The sequence below is a fragment of the Macrotis lagotis genome, chromosome 8 (genome assembly GCF_037893015.1).
Source record: "Macrotis lagotis isolate mMagLag1 chromosome 8, bilby.v1.9.chrom.fasta, whole genome shotgun sequence".
NCBI classification, from domain to species: domain Eukaryota; kingdom Metazoa; phylum Chordata; class Mammalia; order Peramelemorphia; family Peramelidae; genus Macrotis; species Macrotis lagotis.
In genome coordinates this window covers 109,229,675-109,247,543 of record NC_133665.1, presented here as the reverse complement: position 1 = coordinate 109,247,543, position 17,869 = coordinate 109,229,675, and the positions used below count along the sequence as shown (strand labels likewise).

Here is a 17,869-nt window from a genome sequence, read left to right as displayed (position 1 = left end):
CACTGTTACCTTGACCCTATCCCTTACTCATCCCACCCTCCCCCCTTGCTGTCCAGCATATGGCCTTGTGACCCTTGTATTCTTGTCCAGATGGAGAGGGGACTTGGATTCTATCCACACACACCCCCCCCCCAAGTGCCCAAGAGGCTCAGATGGGTGCAGGGAGATCAGAGCACCCAGGATGATCCGATTACCTGGAAAAGAATTTGGTGCTTGGGGGGGTGGGGCAACCCCAGGGACGGAAGGGTTAAATGCTCCCTTACCTCCTTCTCTGGCCTCTGTGGGTAGAAATTTCTTGAACTTACACACACACACACACACACACACACATACATCAGAGTCCTAATGGAGAAGCCAGCATCATGTAATGCACAGAAGATAACACCAGATTTGGTATGAGAAGAGCTGGTTCAGGTTCCCAGATTTACTAGCCAGGCGACCTGAAGTCACTTTAGCTTGATCACATTTCATCATCTGTAAAAAGGGAACAATTATTCATTCACTACCTATTTGCTAAATGTTTTAAGGAAAACACTTTAAAAGCCTTCAGAGACTTTTTGGGGGGTTTATTTTTTTTTGCAAGGCAATGGGGTTAAGTGACTTGCCCAAGGTCACACAGTTAAATTCTAAATGTCTAAAATTGGATTTGAACTCAAGTCCTCCCGACTCCAGGGCTGGTGCTCTATCCACTATGCCACCTAGCTGCCCCCCCCCTTGACTTTTTTTAAAGGGGGGGCCAGGGCATCTGTGTGAGCTGGGTTGTGGCAGGGATCAATTGAAAAAATATTTGTATAAAGGACTTATCACAGCCTCAGCTGCTGTAGAAATGCTTTTTCCTTTCCCTCTTCCCTTCCAAAAGAAAGTACATTTTTACCTGATTTGGTATTTTAGAATTTCCTAAGGAACTAAAAAAGAAATGATTTTCCTGTGAAGTTACTCTGCCCTCTCTGAACTTGAACCCAGGCCTTCTGACTCAGAGGCTATTCCCCTGTCCCCTGCTGGCTCTTTTATTATTATTGATAATGAAGAAACTGAGGTTCACTGATCCTCTCCCAGAGGCCATCCTTGGCCCCAGGTGGGGGCAGGTATAGGCTCACCTCTGGGACCCCTGGAACCTTTGAGCCACCTTCCCTTCTGCTCAGTAGAAGCCTTTGCCCCCTCCTCCCCACCTTCACACCTACCAGGGGTCCCTCCAGCCGGAGTGACAGATGCACAGAGGGGACTTTGGGCCACAGAAGAATGTGGTAGCTCCTGGGGGGGTGCCTCCCTCCACACACCCCCAACACCGTGCCCACGCCCAGATGGGGAACCCAGAGAGATTCCTCAGAAATCCTCTAGTCCACATCCTTCATTCTAAGGCTGAGGGAACTGGGGAAGAGGAGGAGAAATGGGACCAGAGGAGAGGCGGCCCAGAGGCAGCCAGGAGGGAGGTGGGAGCCCCCAAGGGCAGCAAGCAGAGCAGAGAGGAGGACAGAGCTGCCCGGAGAGAAGCAGGTGGGTGCGAGGGAGGGGGCGCCGAGCATCCCGTGCCAGGCCGGGCGGCGCAGCCCCGGGGAGGGGGCAGCCCTGGCCTCCCTGGCATCTGGGCTGGGCTGGAGCTGGGGCTGCGGCATTGTTGGGGCCCTGGCGCCTTTATCTGCTGTAATCGGATCCCAGAGGGAGGGGAGGGGGCTGGGGGAGGGGAGGGGCTGGCGGGCGGGCGGGCAGCCGAGGGGAGGGAGGGAGGCTGGGCGAGGGGGGGCACACATACTCCCGTGCTCCTGGCCCGGCTCGGCTCGCCTGTCAAACACTTCATTGTTCGCAGCTGATGTCACTAGCAGTTGTGAGCGGCCGCCTCTCCCGGGGACAATGTGGCAGTGAGCGGCCCAGCCACCCCCCCAGCGCTGCAGGACAGACCCCAGAGGTACCGGCAGGCCGGGCTGGGCCGGGCTGGGCCGGGCTGGGCCGGGCTGGGCCGGACCGGGGAGGGGGGAGGGCCGGGGACCCTGCCCGGGGAGGAGAGAGACTGCGCCCTGGGCTGGGCAGGCGGGCAGGGGGCACGGCTGGCGCCCGCGGAGACCCTCCTCCCAGCAGGTGACTCCAGGGCCCCGCAGGCAGGGGCGGCCCCCAGAGCCCCAAGCCAGGCCCTGGGGAAAGTTAGTGATGGGCTGGGGGCCTTTCCTAGGGGGCGCGGATTTCTGGGGTGGGGGCCAGGGAGGGAAGAGGCTGCAGTGCTGAACCCGGGGCTGCAGGGAACACACCCTGCCGGCCCCCAAGGGACAGGGCAGAACCAAGGACGCTTGCGCAGGCCGGGCTGGGATGGGGGCAGGGGTGGGGGGGGACACGACAGGGCTGATTTGGTTGTCGGCCAGGGCCTTGTCCTCCAGGACCCTCTACCCCAGGTCCTGATTCACCCCCTTCTCCAGCTTTCTCTGCCCTAACATTGCCATCTGCCCCCCCCCCGCCCCAGCCCTGCCTCACAGTCAGATACCCAGACACCTGTAATACTTGCAGCCAAGCTCCCCCACCCAAGGCCCCTGAACCCTATCACCCACTCCCCTTATTCTCAGGTGCCCGGAGAGACACCCCTACTTTTTTAACCAAGGCCCTGCCCCCTGACTTCAGTCTTTTCAGGCCCAGCCTCACTGCCAACCCCAGATCCTACTTCTGCCTTTACTACCTTGCCCAACTTCTAGCCCTGACTGGTCCGGGTACCCCTACTTTCTCCAACCACGTAGCTCCAATCTTTTGGGTCCTGGGTTCCCAGCTAAGGATGGGGATGGAGCCCCGGAGTCTGGGAAGCTGGACTGCTCTCTCTCTCTCATATCCTGGAGGCAGAGACTCCTATCCTTTCCCCCAACTTCTGAGGATTTTCATCTTTGCTTCGCTTCAGTGCCCCCCTCCATGCAGGGCCCCAGCACCCCACCAGACCAGGGCCAGCCCTAGTAAACACAGGGAGGTGCCCACTGCCTGCTCCACTCTGACTGCCATCTTATGACCTTTGGCATTTCAGGGCCCCTGTCTTTATCCATTCCACCCATTTTTCCAGAGGGAAGTGGCATTCAGAAGGGGAAACACTAGGTACCAGAAATGCCAGGGCCTTGACCCCCTACTCTCTGCATTCCTAGTCCTCCTGGACTTGACAACCCCACCCTTATCTTTATGCGCAGTCAGACTACTTCAGCTTCTCTTCCCAAGTCCTCCCCCAGATCCCCTCCCCTTTCCAAAGCCCCTCTCCACCCAGGGTCCCAATTACTTTCCTCCCAAGAAACAGCCTCATTGAGATCCCAGTTTCAATCCTGCCTAGTGTTGTGGATCCCCTCTCCTAAGTCTCCCACCAAGGGACATCATAGCTAGGATCCTAGCTGCCCAGTGTTCTGGGTCCCTGCTCTCAATCCCCCCCCCCAAGAAATCCCCCCTCAAAATCCTAGCTTCCCAGTGTCCTTGCTCCCCTCCCCCAGTAACCGCCCCCCCTCATCAGCATGCAGAGCCGAATGGTCCAAACACAAGGGGATTGTTCTCCCTGGTCTCTCAGAGAGGGGGGCCTGGTGGTGGTGGGGACGCCCACAGCCCACACACCCCAGCCAGGCCCAGGCCAAGGCAGAGGGAGGGATGGAGGCAGACAGTCTGTGCTGAGACCCAGCCCTTCTGCCCCCTAGCTCAGTGACTGCCCCTTCCTACCTCTCCAACCACTGTCCCAATGACTCTAGATTAGTATAAGGGAAAGATACTTGGGTTGTATATCAGAAGACCTGGGTTCTAGAGCTGACCTTGAGCCAGTCTTGGAACCTCTTGAATCTGTTTCATCTATCAAATGATTCCCTTCAAGGGTTATATAAACCTTAAGGTTTGTTTACATGATGCCATGACTCTTTTGGAGGGAGAGACCAGAGTTCCCCGGACCTGAGGAGCACAGAAGGGATCATCCACTTCCCTCCTCCCTGACCCTTTGGGCTGGTACTGGAAAGGGGGGTCAGGACGCATTTCCTGCCCACTGATGCCTGCCTTAAGCCTACACTTTTTCTTTCTCTCTTTCTTACTCTGGTCTCACCTCCTATCCATGACTCAGTGAAGTAGAGGTTGGGGTCAGCGGAGGATTCCCAAAGTCCGAGGTTGGCGGATCTTTCCCATCCCTCCCAGATCCCAGAACTGTTTGTTCAATCATGGCTGCCCTCCTCCCCCACCCCCACCCCCACCCCCCAGAGGAGATGGGGATGGTCAGTCATCAGGTTTGAGTCTCCTCTCAAACCTTGGGCGTGTGGAAAGGAATAATCCAGAGATTGTCAGATTAATCCCCTAAAGAGTTTGAAGCATCTCTAAGGGTGTTTGGTCCCTCCCTGCCCTGAGCTTGAGGCCTTCATGGCCCATCCCTCCCAGTCTGGACTAAGCCTGAGAGACAGATCTGAGAGCCAAGAGACCTGGGCAAATGACTTCATTTGTTTGATTGGTTCTCCCAACCCTCCCAGGTCCACAGCCTCCTGGCTGGACTCTGGCTATTCTGGGATTTAACTGGAACATTCATTTCTGGGAGAGTCTGGTGGAGACAGGAAAACTGAGCCTCCAAAACACCTGGTCCAGAATAAAAGGATCAGAGATTTAGAGCCAGAAGGGGCCATAAAGATCCCCTCATCTAACTCCCTCATTTTGTTAATGAGGAAACAGGCCAAAAATTACCCAACTTGCCCAAGGTCATGGTGAATGGCAGAGACAGAATTTGAACTTAGAACCTTTGACTCTAGATCCATAGCTCTTTCCACCATGGTACACTGCCTTCTATGAAAGCAGTCATGATGGTGAATTGTCTCAAATTCCTGAACGCTCCAACATTTAGATTTCTAAATAGTGAGAGAAAACTTTGTTCTTTCCTCTTGTCCACTACTAAGCAAGCATCTTTTATGAAGATAATCTCTTAGATGAACAACTAAGGCTTGTTAAAGAAGTGGGGTTGCACACAAGTTAAAAAAAATATATTTTTGGAGGGAGAGACCTGAAATAATTACAGCTAATTTATAGGATTGTCATAACCATGCAGATAAGAAAAAACCCAATGTATTTAAAGAATCCAATGGGCTTGCGAAGGAAGAGGTGTGCTGTTCAGTTCCCCTCTTTTCCCATCTCCAAAGGCCTTACTCTGATCCTTTTCCCCTTGGTACCCTAGGGTTTTCCATGTACTAGCAGATGGCCTGAGGGCATAGCCTGTACCTCAGCCCTTAGACTGTTCCCAGGCTTGCCAGAAGGACCTACAAAGCATGGCAGGAGCTAAAAGATGGCATCCAGGACAAGATGCTAGGCAAGAGCTAGGGGAAACTCGCTCCAATCTAGGACAGCCGAGCTCCAAAGCGTTGCCAGTAGACTGTCCCTAGGGCGGGTGAGAGATGTGTAGCTGGCAAAAGAGGAGTTTGGGGAATGGGGCCTAAGAAAGGAGTATGGGGTAAAGAGCTGGCTCTGGGAATGGGCCCGAGCCCCGCAGCCAAGACCAGAAACCCACCTCCCCCTCCCCCTCCGTGCCATTGGGATCCTCCTTCTGGAGCCTGAACTAAAGAGGAGAGACAGGGGAGGGAGGGAAGCCCTCCCTGGGCAGTTTAGAGTCAACCCACCCCCACTCCCTAGCCCCAAGAGGCTTCTTCTCTGCCCTCCCTACCCCCACTAGATTGTTCTGCCCTAGAACAAAGCCGGGGTGGACACTCAATCCGAGGGGGAGGGGGGCTAGCTAAGCCCCCAGCCCTTTGCTGGGGCAGCTGTCACAGGAGAGAGACAGCTGGAGGGGGGAGGGGTAGGAAAGTAGGGGGAGGGGAGAGAGGGGGGTCAGGCTGCTTACACAGCTGTCACCCCTGTGCCCCATCCGGCAGCGTGGGTGGGGGTTGAGGGGTGGGAGAAGACTATAGGAACAGGGGGCACCGAGGGCTTGGGAAGAGACTTTGGGAGCTGAGCTGGGTCCATGGGGGTCAGGGGCCCATAGGGAGGATTACCCAGAAAAGTAAACGGTGGGAACTAGATAAGGGGTCTCTTGCTGACAGGAGAGCCATAAACATGGAGCTGTGCCCCCCAAACTTACAGAGGTGAGGGTGAGGTCAGTCTGTTCTGACGCGTGGCAGCCACATGGCCCTGGGCAGGGGCCCAACGCCCACTGTCACCCTGCCCGACCTGGCCAGAGCAATAAATAACTGCAGAAAGCCAGGCCTGGAGTGACTGATAAGCAGTGGGCTCCCAGATTCCCAAGGGCCCTGAAGGAGCTGGTCCCCATCCGAGTTCAGTAGGGTGCTACCAAGCAAGGGCCGGAGTCACTGGAGACCCTATCTCTTGCTCTTCTGGATTAGGTCCTACCCCAAGAATCTCAGAAATGAGAAAAGATCCCAGATACTCTCTAGAGTATCTTCTCTACAGAGATGGCAAGAAAGGGACAAAGATGGGGAACAAGACCCGGGTCTTTTCTTTCTAGCCTCTCCCTGGGGGTGCTGTTACTTTGCCTCTGCAGAGGAGAAAATAGAGAACAGGGCTTATTGCCCCCCTTAGGAGCTGCAGGCTGTGAAGGGGTAGACAGAATTCAGAGAGACCGGTATAGGTTCCAACCAGAATAATAGTGAACATGGCGATAAAGTGTTCTTCAGGCACCTGCACCCCAATCAATCAGTACAGACACCCCCATCCCCAGCAGAAGGGGTGGTATGCAAAGAACCAGCTACTCCCTATTGCCTGCATGTGAACTGGCTGTCTTGGGAGAGAGGGTCAATGTTGGAAGAATTCTGGCCCTGTCTGCCTGGAGCTAAGACTCAGACCTCAGTCCATCACCAGTCAGGCCCCTAGTTGTTTCTCTGCCACACATTTGAACTGTGACCTCCTCTTTTTGGTGTGTTCAGCTCACCCCCTTCCCCAGACTTCTTTCATCTTTAGGCTGATTGGGTTTTTTCAGGAGGCAGGGGCTTGGTTGATGCAGGTTGGGCAAGGATTTCCAAGCAGGATTAAGGTCTAGGATTAAAACTGGGGGTGGGGAAGGGGGCCAAAACCTGGGGGGAGGGGCAGGTGGCAGGGAGGGGCTCAGAACCAATAGGGGTTTAATCCTAGCCTTATGCTCAGCTCCACCTTCTTCAGGGGGGTCCTGGTAATATTAATAACCCCTGTCACTTATATGGTGCCTTCTGCTCCTCTCAAAGCAATTGCATATTTCATAGTCCGGTAGAACAGTCAGTAAACTTTTATGTGACTGACAATGTAAAACACAGGGGATTCAAGGCCAAAGACAGACAGTCCCTGCCCTCGGGGAGCTTATAGTCTAATGAAGATAATGGAGCAACAGCTATGCACAAATAAGATTCATACAGGAGAGTCTGGAAATAGGAGAATTGGGAGAGGCTTCCTATCTTCTAAACAAACTGAGGCCTAGAGAAGGAAAACAAATTATTTATAGTTAAGGGCTAGAACCACTAGAACTTAGAACCTGTCTCCTGACTCAAGGAACCAGGAATTCTGAGGAATTGGAATGGCAACTTCTTTGGGATAGGGAACACTGTCTACTGATACAGGTTGTCAGTCTTGTCAATGCTAGGAATTTCCCCATCTCCTCCTCCTTTGCTGTGGTCATTAGATGTTACCAAATGCTGATTCCACCTAATGGTTGTGGTCCTGGTAGGAAGTATTATTTTATGTGGGGATGGAAAGGGCCCCAGACCTCTGAGAGGTTGCATGACTTACCCAAGGTCACACAGCTAATCTATCAGAGGTGAGACTTGAATGGCTCCTCCTAGCTCAAAGGTCAGCTCCACTGTTTTGCTGACGCTGCTGGTCAGTATGAGACTTTTTTTACTATTTCATAATTAGGCAGGACATAGATTTCCTCCTAGATCATAGTTTTAAAAAAGGCCCCAGGCTGGAAGCCCAGAGATTTGGGTTCTAGAAAAACAGTCACAGGTGCTTCTCTCAAGGAACTCATAACCTGAGGAAGTAGAGAAGCATTGGTCAGAGGCTGCGCTTGGAGAGTGCATATTCTGGGGGAGACCAAGCCCAAAGTCTGTACCTCAGGGGTGCTTGCAAGCTCCAAGGCTGGTAGGTTGAAGAAGTTTGGGTTGGGGTGACTGAGAAGGGCTTCCCAGAGAAGGTGGCTTTTGAGCTGTAGGTCTAAAAAAATAAAGAGGATTGAGAAGGCACATAATGTAAACAAAGATCTAGAGGCAAGAAACCTGAAATAAGGAAACCAGCCAGGCTGGAGCTGAGGAGTCCCTAAGGGAGGCATGGGTGATGAAGTTGGAGCCCTAATTTTGAGGGTCTCATACCAGGCTTAGTCAGAACTCTATCCAGTGCACCTTAGGGAGCCCAGAAAGATGCTGAGTAGAAAGGTGATGGGAGTACCCCAGATAACACCAGTTATTGGTAGGATGACTCCCAGCTGTGCTACCTGGCGAAAGCCCCACTGGTCCATCCTGCCTTTGGAATGTTGACAAGGATGTCTATCTTTGGGGTATAGACAACATAATCCCTCTTGTCAGTGCTGGAAATTTCCCCATCTTCTCTCCTCCTTGGCTGTGGTCATTAGATGTTACCAAGAGCTGATTCCACTTAATGGTTGTGGTACTGGTAGGAAGTATTATTTTATGTGTAATAATTGTAATAAGTATAATAATCTCTCACGTTTATGTGATACTTGATAGCTAACAAAGCCCAATTTGATCTCCTCTCATTTCATGCTCACAAACTCCCTGGGAAGGCTGTGAGAGAGGTAAGACCCACAGAAGGGAAACTGCTTAACCAAACTAGGGCCACATTGAGAACCCCCAAAGGTAGGCCCTTTCCATCTCCTAAGCATCTCACTGATGCCTGGCACCAGAGTGGAAGGGGCCCATGACATCCTCTCTCTCTCTTCTCTGCCGATACAGCGCAGGTGGCCATCAGGCCAGGTGGATGCACTGTCAGGCCACCTCCTCGGTGGCAGTCTCCCCAGACAGGATGAGCAGCTCTGACCCAGGGCTCGAGGAGGAGCCAGAGTTGAGCATCACTCTCACACTGCGCATGATCATGCATGGAAAGGTGAATATGATACTAAGAACTGGATATAGAAGTACTGGCAAAAAGAAAAAAAGTAGCCCCTGCCTTCAGAGAACTTAGATTCTAATGGAGGGAAGATCACACCCAAAAGGGAGTTGAAAAGTGGGAAGAGGATGGGATGAAGCAACCCTGTTGTAGGGCAGTGTTGAAGCACCCCCCACCCCTCATACTACCCCAGGAAGGGAAGTTGACTAGTCTGATCCCCTTTCCAAAATGGAGGTCCTGGGAAGAAAGGTTCATGTTGGGGCCGGAGAGTAGGGAAACGGGCAAGGGGAAATTGTTGGGGAGCTTGGAGGCAGGAGGTGTTGATTGGGCCAAAAACACTGAAAGAAACATGATTCCGAGATCATAGTACATCAGATCCAGAAGGACCCTAAGAGATCAACCCCTTTTTTTAAATGGAGGCCCAGAGGAAGGATAGGGCTTATCCAAGATTGTATAGTTAGTAAATAGTTGAGACTAGAATTCAGGCCTCATTTCTGTTCTAGGGTTCTTTTTTTGTTAGAAAGAATAGAAACTGGCAGGTAGAGCCCATGGCCTTGGCCTCTGAGGGGCTTCCAGAAGTCAAGCACCCCACATCCACTACAACAGAACAGACTTTTTTTTTTAATTGAGTACCTGGATAAGCTCAAGGTGCCTCAGTGATAGTGTAGAAGGGAGAAGGGGGGCTTGGTGTCCCCCAGACTCAGGGGATTGCTAAGAGAGGGGGAGGGCAGAGCTTCTCAAAGTCAGACTTGTCTTCTTATGTCTACAGGAGGTGGGCAGCATCATTGGGAAGGTGAGTGACAATTGTCCTCCCAAGTCTCCCTCCATTTCATTGTTCCTCACCCCCCTCCCCCACTCCCTATGCCTTCCGGAGCCTAGGATTGTATTTTCGTTCCTTCCACAGAAAGGGGAGACAGTAAAGAGGATCCGGGAGCAGGTGAGTAGCTGAGATCTCGCTGGGACAAGGACAGACAGACAGACACAGCTGTGTCCTTCTCCAGAGCTGCAAACAAGGGACTTCCAGAAGAGAAATGTGGGATTTCTCCGTCTCTGGGAGGGGTTGGGGACGAGTGGGGTCAAGGACAGGGAGGACAGCAGAGGGAGTTTTCCTGGGGAGATTGGGGCTGGGCTGTGGCCAAATTGATGTGCCTGCCCCCCTCCCCCCCGGGGGCTTTGGCCCTTGCTGCCCTTGTCCTGTTGTCCTTCTTCCCTCCCCACCCCCTCCACCCCCAGAGCAGCGCTCGGATCACCATCTCCGAGGGCTCTTGTCCAGAGAGAATCACCACCATCACCGGCTCCACAGGGGCTGTCTTCCACGCTGTGTCCATGATTGCCTTCAAACTGGATGAGGTGGGCTACTAGAATCCAAGACCCTGGGGCTTCTGTCTCAACCCCACTTCCCCCATTCTAGAGTTGGATACTGCACATTCACCATCTGAATTAGGAAAACTGGGCTGGGGAATGAGCCACAGAACTAGGGAGATAAGGAAGAAGCTAGAGAGACATCGGCCCTGGCTAGATGGGGGAAATGTGACCCAAGACTCAGTCCCTCTAGGCTAGGTTCCATGGTCTTGGGGGGGGGGGGGAGCCTGTCCTTATGGAAACCCTTGACTTGAAGGGTTAACCAGACCTTTCCTTCCAGGAATCCCTCGCCTAAGGGGAGACTGTCTCCTTAGTAGTCTTTTAAGATTGTATGAACAAATGGTGACCCATGTATATAGGCCTGAGTCCATTAGTTCTGAGGGATTAAAGAGTAATGCTAGTTGAAGGATAGAGATTGGAGGGGAAGATATTAAGCAAATCTTCCTGAAGTGAATTGAGTTACATTTTCAAAGATCAAGGAGAAATATAGAACAATGGAGATAATGAAGCCTGGGATGAAAGGGGGAGGAATGACTGACTTATTCCCTCCCTGTTCTCTAGGATCTATGTACAGGCCCTCCAAATGGTGGCAGCATCTCTAAGCCCCCAGTTACCCTTCGGCTGGTCATACCAGCCAGTCAGTGTGGTTCCCTCATTGGGAAAGCAGGGACCAAGATTAAGGAGATCCGGGAGGTATGGAAGCCCTCCTGGGGTAAGTCCAGGGAGGAGTTGGTCTTTCCAGCCCTACCCAGGGTGATGTCTCTCCCCCACTGTTCCCTACCAATACCATACCAATCAAGGGGGGAGTCCAACCCTTAATGGAGGGGATAGGTAGAGCCCCCATTTCCATCTCAACCAACCAGGGTCCGAATCTTTCCTTTTCCCTGACCCAGACTACAGGGGCTCAGGTCCAGGTGGCTGGAGACCTACTTCCCAACTCCACAGAACGGGCAGTCACTGTTTCTGGGGTCCCAGATGCCATCATCCTCTGTGTTCGCCAGATCTGCGCAGTGATTCTAGAGGTACTGAACTGAGCAGATTCTCCCTGTCTTCCCCCTCCCTGAACCCGCATCTGCCTAGGGAGTCTCGCTGCTTTGTTCTGGAACAAGAGTTATAGGTGTGGGGAGGTGAAGGGTGCAGGAGCGCTGGACCGGAGGGGATAGTGTCTGAGGCTGTGAATGGGGGTGCAGAGAATGAGGGAGGAGGGCCAGATGATTGGTTGAGGAGGATCCCAAAGAATGAGGGTAGGAAATTTGTGAGCTAAGCCTGGTACCACTTCTTCTGCATTCACTCGTGAGGGTGGGGACCAAGGTCCCAGGACGGGGCAACTGTTCTTCTTCCACATCTGTGGGGTGGGGTCTGTGGGAAAGGGAGGGATATGGCATGGCTGGTTTCTGAATTGTTTTAGGTGGGGGTGGGGGAACCAGGGAAAATCAGAAAATAATTTTTTAGAAAAGTTCATAGAGGTTGGAGCATGAGGTGGGAGGTGATTGGGACATTGGATGTCAGAAGATTAGTGAGGTATTGGGATTAGGGAACTTAATGAGGATTTAGTGATCAGTGAGGTTGGGAAATGATGAGCTGTCATGGGGGTCAGCTGGGTTATGGGTGAAGGGGCCTATGGTCACTGGGGACCTGGTCCAAATACCCCCTCCCCATCCCTCCAGTCCCCTCCCAAAGGAGCTACCATCCCCTACCACCCCAGCCTCTCCCTGGGCACCGTCCTGCTCTCCGCCAACCAGGTAATGAGGAGGGGGCACAGTAGGGGGGGTTATAAAGGGGAGAGAAGGGATAAGGAAATTCATGGGTTCAAGAAAAGGGGTGGGGGTAGGGGATACACTTGGATTCCCCAAACATCCTCTTCGGCACCCTGAACATCTTGCTCCCACTACTCCAGAGAGATGGAGAGGCAGAGAAAAGGAGGTTGGTTGTTACCATGGTAACTGCCTCCCTCCCCCCACACAGGGTTTCTCTGTTCAGGGCCAGTATGGAACAGTGACTCCAGCAGAGGTGAGTGGGGCCAGGCCCCCTTAGCCCTGCTCTCTTCATGCCCTCCATATTCTCTCCCCTTCCCAGGGGTAGGGCCTGGCAGGCTGGCAGAGGGAAAACTGGCGCAGGCTAGGCCCCGACCAGGGGTGGGGGCAAGATGGAGTGCTGAGGTGGGGCAGGAGCTTTCCCCTCTTACCTCCCTGTATTCTATCCTTGGCTCAGGTGAGCAAACTGCAGCAGCTGTCGGGCCATCCCGTCCCCTTCGCTTCACCTAGCGTGGTGCCAGGTGAGTGAGCGCACCCTGGTCTGGGGCAGGGGTCTGATGCCTTCCCAAGTAGGGGCCACTTGACTTTTGGATACAAACCTCACAGTGCCCAAGAAGCCCCCCACACACACCTTCCCAGGCTTTCAAGCTAGAAAGGACCTAGAGACTAGCTCCTTTCATGCCGGGCTTCCTCTCATTTCAGAGGAGGCCCAGAAATGGGAAGAGACTTATCCCAAATTGTGCTCACAGTCGGCAGGGGCAGAATTCAAACCCAGGTCCCCCAATTCCAAGTCTGCCCCCCTTCCTAGTCTACCCCACCCAACAGCAACACTAAATGATAGGAGGAACTTCTGCAGATGATCTGTGGAACCCCCCTCCCTCACCTCTAAAACAAGGGCATTGGACTAAAAACCCTTTTGGAAGGTCCTTTGAGTCCTGACCTGTGATTCCTTGACCTGAAGGGCAGGATGGACAGATGACTATCCAAGGAATCAGCAGGGCCATGGGCCAGGAGCAGGGTGGGGGGTGGGCAAAGGGCTGCCACCCGTAGGGATGGGGCGAGATGACTTGGTGGTGATGCCTGGGTTGTTCCCTCCCTTAGGACTGGATCCCAGTGGCCAGACCAGTTCCCAGGAGTTCCTGGTTCCCAATGACGTGAGCCCAGTGTGGGCCGGGGGCTTGTGGTTAGGGGATGGGGGGAGGCTGGAATGCTCTGTGGAGAGGAAAGATAAAGGTGGAGTCGGCTCTCCTGCTTTCCTGTTCCCATTTCCACAGCTCTGGGGATGGGATGGGGGGAGGCTATAGGGGAGCCTCTTAGGGCAGGGGGAGCTGCCCTACCCATCCCCACTCCGAGTCTAAGGCAGAGGAGGAGAACCAAGGCATTTTCTTTTCTCTCCAGCTGATTGGTTGTGTGATCGGGCGTCAGGGCAGCAAGATCAGTGAGATTCGGCAGATGTCTGGGGCCCACATCAAAATTGGGAACCAAGCAGAAGGTTCTGGGGAACGCCATGTTACCATTACGGGCTCCCCTGTCTCCATTGCCCTGGCCCAGTACCTCATCACTGCCTGGTGAGCTTTGGGGAGAGTGGAGGAATGGAGCCCCTGGGGGAGGGGAGAACAGGAAATGGGGACCCTGGGGTGCGGGGAAAAGCACCCCCAGCCCAATAGTCCTCTTCCCAGTCCAAGGGCCTTTTCAAGTTGCAGGACGTGGGGTTGTCCTAAGATGTGGAATAATGGCTCAAGTTGACTTTTGTCTCCCCCTGCCGCCCCTCCCCCACCCCTCCCCATCTACTCTGCTCTTCTGTCTACACTCCTCTTCCTCTTCCTCCGTCATTCTTCTCTGCCTTGCTCCCACTCCTGTTTTTCCCCAATTCTACTTTTCTCCCCATTCCCTTAACCTTGTAATTGGCCCCTCCTTCTACCCCATCCCCGGCCCCTGATATCCTCCTTTCCTGTCCATTTTTTCTCTCTGTCTCTCTCTCTGTCTCTCTCTCTCTCTCTCTGTCTCTCTGTCTCTCTCTCTCTCTCTCTGCCTTTCTCTTTCTCCTTCTCTGCTAATGTCTCCTTCTCCCTGTCTGGCCCATGTCTTTATCCCTGTTTGCCCCCCTTCTCTACCTGCCTCCAGTTTAGAGACGGCCAAGTCTACCTCAGGAGGGACCCCTGGCTCGGGCCCTGCAGACCTGTCAGCCCCCTTCTCCCCACCCTTGGCCCCGTCACCAGCCCTGACTGCCCTGCCGGCAGCACCCCCAGGCTTGCTGGGCACCCCCTACGCTATCTCCCTGTCCAACTTCATCGGCCTCAAGCCCGTGCCCTTCCTGGCTCTGCCCCCCTCCTCGCCAGGGCCGCCTCCCAGCGGCCTCACTGCCTACACTGCCAAGATGGCAGCCGCAAATGGCAACAAGAAGTCAGAAAGGCAGAAGTTCTCTCCCTACTAAAGCCAGGGAAGGAGCCAGGAGCCAGGGGGTGACACCGCAGGGCGGGGAACAGCTCTGACTCCAACTCCTTGGGAGCCCCATTCTGCTTACCCCGACCCCTACCCCCAACACATACCTACTAGGGGCCAAGGCAGATAATTCCCTAGCAATGTTGACACCCATACGCATGGATTTTAGGGCCCTGTCGGCCTCAGCCAGTGCCGTCCATCCAGGATCTCTTATCTCAGGCCAAGTTGTGGGGCGGGGGGGGGGGGGGGAAGGTGCTGACCCAACTCTAGGAAGCCAGAGGGAGAGGGAAGAGATGGCAGAGACAGTTCTGTAGCCCCAAAACAACTGCCTGTCAAAGGGGACTGAATTCCCTTCCCTTTCCCTGTCCCTTGCTCCTCCCTGACTGGGATACAGGAAATCCCAAGGGACAGGAGAGCCTCTAGTGCCTCCCTCTCTGAGGGGCTCACTCACACAGGCCCCCCCACATCCTGCAGGGAATGAAAAGGCTCCCCCTCTTTTCCACCCATATAGGGCTCCTGCTGCTTGAGCAACATCCTCTTGACTGGAATAGGCTGGCTGGGCAGGGGCATAGCGGGGGCTAGGGGCCAGGATTGGGGGGCACTGCCAGGCAGCTGGGGGTGGGACTGAGGGAGGGGGGGAAGGCGCGCTCTCAGCAGCCAAGACTCTGTACAGTTTTTTCAATCCAGTTTTTGAATAAATATTCTCAGTGACCTGGATGTCTCCAGTTTGAAGTGGGGAAAAGGACAGGCAGAGCTAAGGGGGAACGTAAGACTGAAGTCATCTCTAGGAACACGTTTCCCATGTGCTTCCATGGCCCAAGGACCATCCTTGTTGCAGGGTCACCTGGAGGACCTGTCCCCACCTCAACTGTCTCTGCCCCCTCTAATCGAAATGCCCCCCCCCCCCAGTTTTCTATCCCCAGCCCAAGGAGCTGTTTGAGGATTCCGGATCCTGTAGTCTTGGTGCTGGCTCTTGGCCCCATCCAGCCCGGCCTGGCTTTTTATACTTCTCCCAAGCATTGATCCTCCAACTGCCAGGGACTTCAAGGTCATTCTGGCCAGGCTCCTGCGCCAGGACAGTGACCCATTCCTGGAACAGGTTGGAGTCTTAAAGCAATCCTGACCCAGAGGAGGTTTCCACAGAGTCATTTACAACCTCCATCTGACCATAGGGAGAATAAGGGTGAGGGGGTCTGGGCAGGAGAAACGCTGGAGTAGTGAAGGATGGAGTGGAGAGAGGACTCCACTGCCTACTGCCAATTTAGCAGGCCTTGGGGAAGAAAGACCCAGAAAAGGGGGAGATCACCTAAAGAAAAGCTCAGACATACCCAACCTGGGGTGGGGGGCAGCAATGTCCTGGGGAAGAGAGGCTCAGGATGGCCACAACACAACTGCTGATGCACTTGTTTGTCCACTTGTTTGTCCATCTACCCATCTGCCTGTTCATCTGGCTCGCTGGCTTCCACCTCTCTGGTATATCAGGATTTTCTTCTCCCTCTGTCTCCGTCAACAGTCTCTTCATTCAGGTGGTCGCTCCCCGGTCCAGGCCAGGCCCCTCTGAAGTCATTGTGCTTGCTTCCTGGCCAGCAGAAGGATCCAGGGCTGGGCTCTCCGGATCTCCCCGGAGGAGCTTCAGGAAACTTTGGGGGAGCCAAGCTCCCGGTGGACAGTGCCAGGGTCCCGGGATTGCTTGGAGCCAGGCTTGGGTCAGACGGCTCAGTTCCTCACGCACAGGCCGCTGCAGGAGGCCGTAGAGGAAAGGGTGAGCAGCAAAGGAAGAGTAGGCCAGCCAGGTGAGGGCCACCTCTACCCCTATGCTCCACCGTCCAGGCAGCAGACATGCAGCAAAGAAGGGCAGCCAACAACCAAGGAACTGGCCCACGACCAGTGCCAGTGTCAGGGCTGCCTTGCCACCCACCAGGTGTGGGCTGGCTAACCGAGGTGGCAGGATGGACAGATGACTATCCAAGGAGTCTGAGCGGGGCCTTGGACCAGGAGCAGGGGGGGGTGGGCGAAGGGCTGCCAGTCTTGCCACACGAAAGATGCTGCCATAGGAGACCAGGAGGAGCAGAGCAGGCAGAGCAAAAGCTAAGATGGCCCAGAGGGGCCGGAAAGGTCCTGGGGGACCAGCCACCAGGGAGCAGTTTGGAGAAGGCCGGCCCAGAAGGGAAAGCCCTCCCAAAAGCCCAGACACGGCCCACACGATCCCCAGCACTAAGATGGGTGGGGGCCGGGGCCGGGGTCTCAGTGGATGGAGGATATAGCGGTAGCGCTCCAAGCCAAGAGCAGCTAGTGTCAGGGTGCAGGCTGACACCAAGGTGGCAGTGACAAAGCGGGCAGCTCTGCACTGGCCCCTGCTCAGGTACACAGTTCCCAGGCCAGGGGGAGCCGCTAGCAGGCCCAGGGGCATCACAGAAACCGCAGCCAAAAGGTCCACCAGGCAGAGGTGGGCAAGGTAAATTGCCTTTCGGAGGGCAGGGGTCCGGAGGATAACAGCCAGCACCGTTCCATTGGCCAGAAGGGTCACCACCTCCAGGAAGGCTGCAGGGATGAGTCCAACCAGACGGGATGATGGGAACCCTGCCCCCAGTGTCTCATTGAACTCAGTCCTGTTGGCCATCTGCCCCCAAAGGCTATGACATGGCCCAGGGCATCCAACGGGCTGGTGGGAGCCCTGGCATCTATGGCGACATCAAGCTGGTCCAGGAGAGCGAAAAGGAAGGGTGGTAGAACTGAGTTCTAGGCCTGAGCCCAGCCTCTAAACTGGGGAGACTGAGGGAAGGTGATATTGTGGAAAAAATCTCTGGAAATGGAGTCATGGGATCTGAGTTCAGGACTCAGTGCTGATACTCACAAAGCTTCATGACCGTGAACAAGTTACCTGCCTTCTCTGGACCTCAGTTTATCTGGAAAAGGAGGGGATTGGACCAGAGGGATAGTTGAGTCCTAAAGCCCTTCCATGATTCTATTCACCCACTTGAGCCCTTCCTCCATCACCCCACTCTCCCATTCCCCAGGGTCCTCTGGGAAGATCTCACCTCATCCCCTGCCCAGGAAGAGGCAGGGGAGATCAGGAGTTGGCGAGTCCCTGGGGGGCACTGCTTTGCCCCAAGCCGGGCAGACAATGAGGAAGGCCGGGCCCTGTGGGCTCATCTTCACCCCCCTCTTCCCGAGGCTTCGGCTGCTCTTCCCCGGAGATGGTACAGGCTGTCACTCTTGGCGCTGCCCTTTAAAGATCGCTCAATCCCTGGGGGGGCTGGCAAGGCCACCCCTGGGTCCTAGCAGCAGCCTGCTTGCTCTGGATTTCAGTA

The 17,869-nt window shown here is 54.6% G+C and overlaps 2 protein-coding genes across 6 annotated transcripts; one reads left to right on the top strand and one right to left on the bottom strand.

Annotated features, from left to right (window-relative positions):
• The first annotated feature begins 68 nt into the window (after positions 1-68).
• On the top strand, positions 69-15,139 carry PCBP4 (poly(rC) binding protein 4). Of its 5 annotated transcripts, XM_074198094.1 has the most exons (14): positions 69-1,494; positions 1,805-1,903; positions 8,847-8,997; positions 9,770-9,793; positions 9,905-9,937; positions 10,234-10,350; positions 10,924-11,055; positions 11,256-11,384; positions 12,030-12,104; positions 12,328-12,372; positions 12,574-12,637; positions 13,218-13,270; positions 13,515-13,684; positions 14,241-15,139. In XM_074198094.1, the coding sequence occupies exons 3-14, from the start codon at positions 8,872-8,874 to the stop codon at positions 14,548-14,550; spliced, it is 1,278 nt and encodes a 425-aa protein (XP_074054195.1). In that variant the 5' UTR covers positions 69-1,494; positions 1,805-1,903; positions 8,847-8,871; the 3' UTR covers positions 14,551-15,139. The 5 variants fall into 5 exon arrangements, with proteins under 5 accessions (XP_074054195.1, XP_074054196.1, XP_074054193.1 ...); XM_074198092.1 differs by lacking the exons at positions 69-1,494; positions 1,805-1,903 and having other exon boundaries at positions 7,029-8,997; positions 12,343-12,372; XM_074198090.1 differs by lacking the exons at positions 69-1,494; positions 1,805-1,903 and having other exon boundaries at positions 7,029-8,997.
• Positions 15,140-15,466: 327 nt separating this feature from the next.
• Positions 15,467-17,187, bottom strand: GPR62 (G protein-coupled receptor 62). Its single transcript, XM_074198096.1, has one exon. The coding sequence runs from the start codon at positions 17,176-17,178 to the stop codon at positions 16,081-16,083; it is 1,098 nt and encodes a 365-aa protein (XP_074054197.1). The 5' UTR covers positions 17,179-17,187; the 3' UTR covers positions 15,467-16,080.
• Positions 17,188-17,869: the final 682 nt, after the last annotated feature.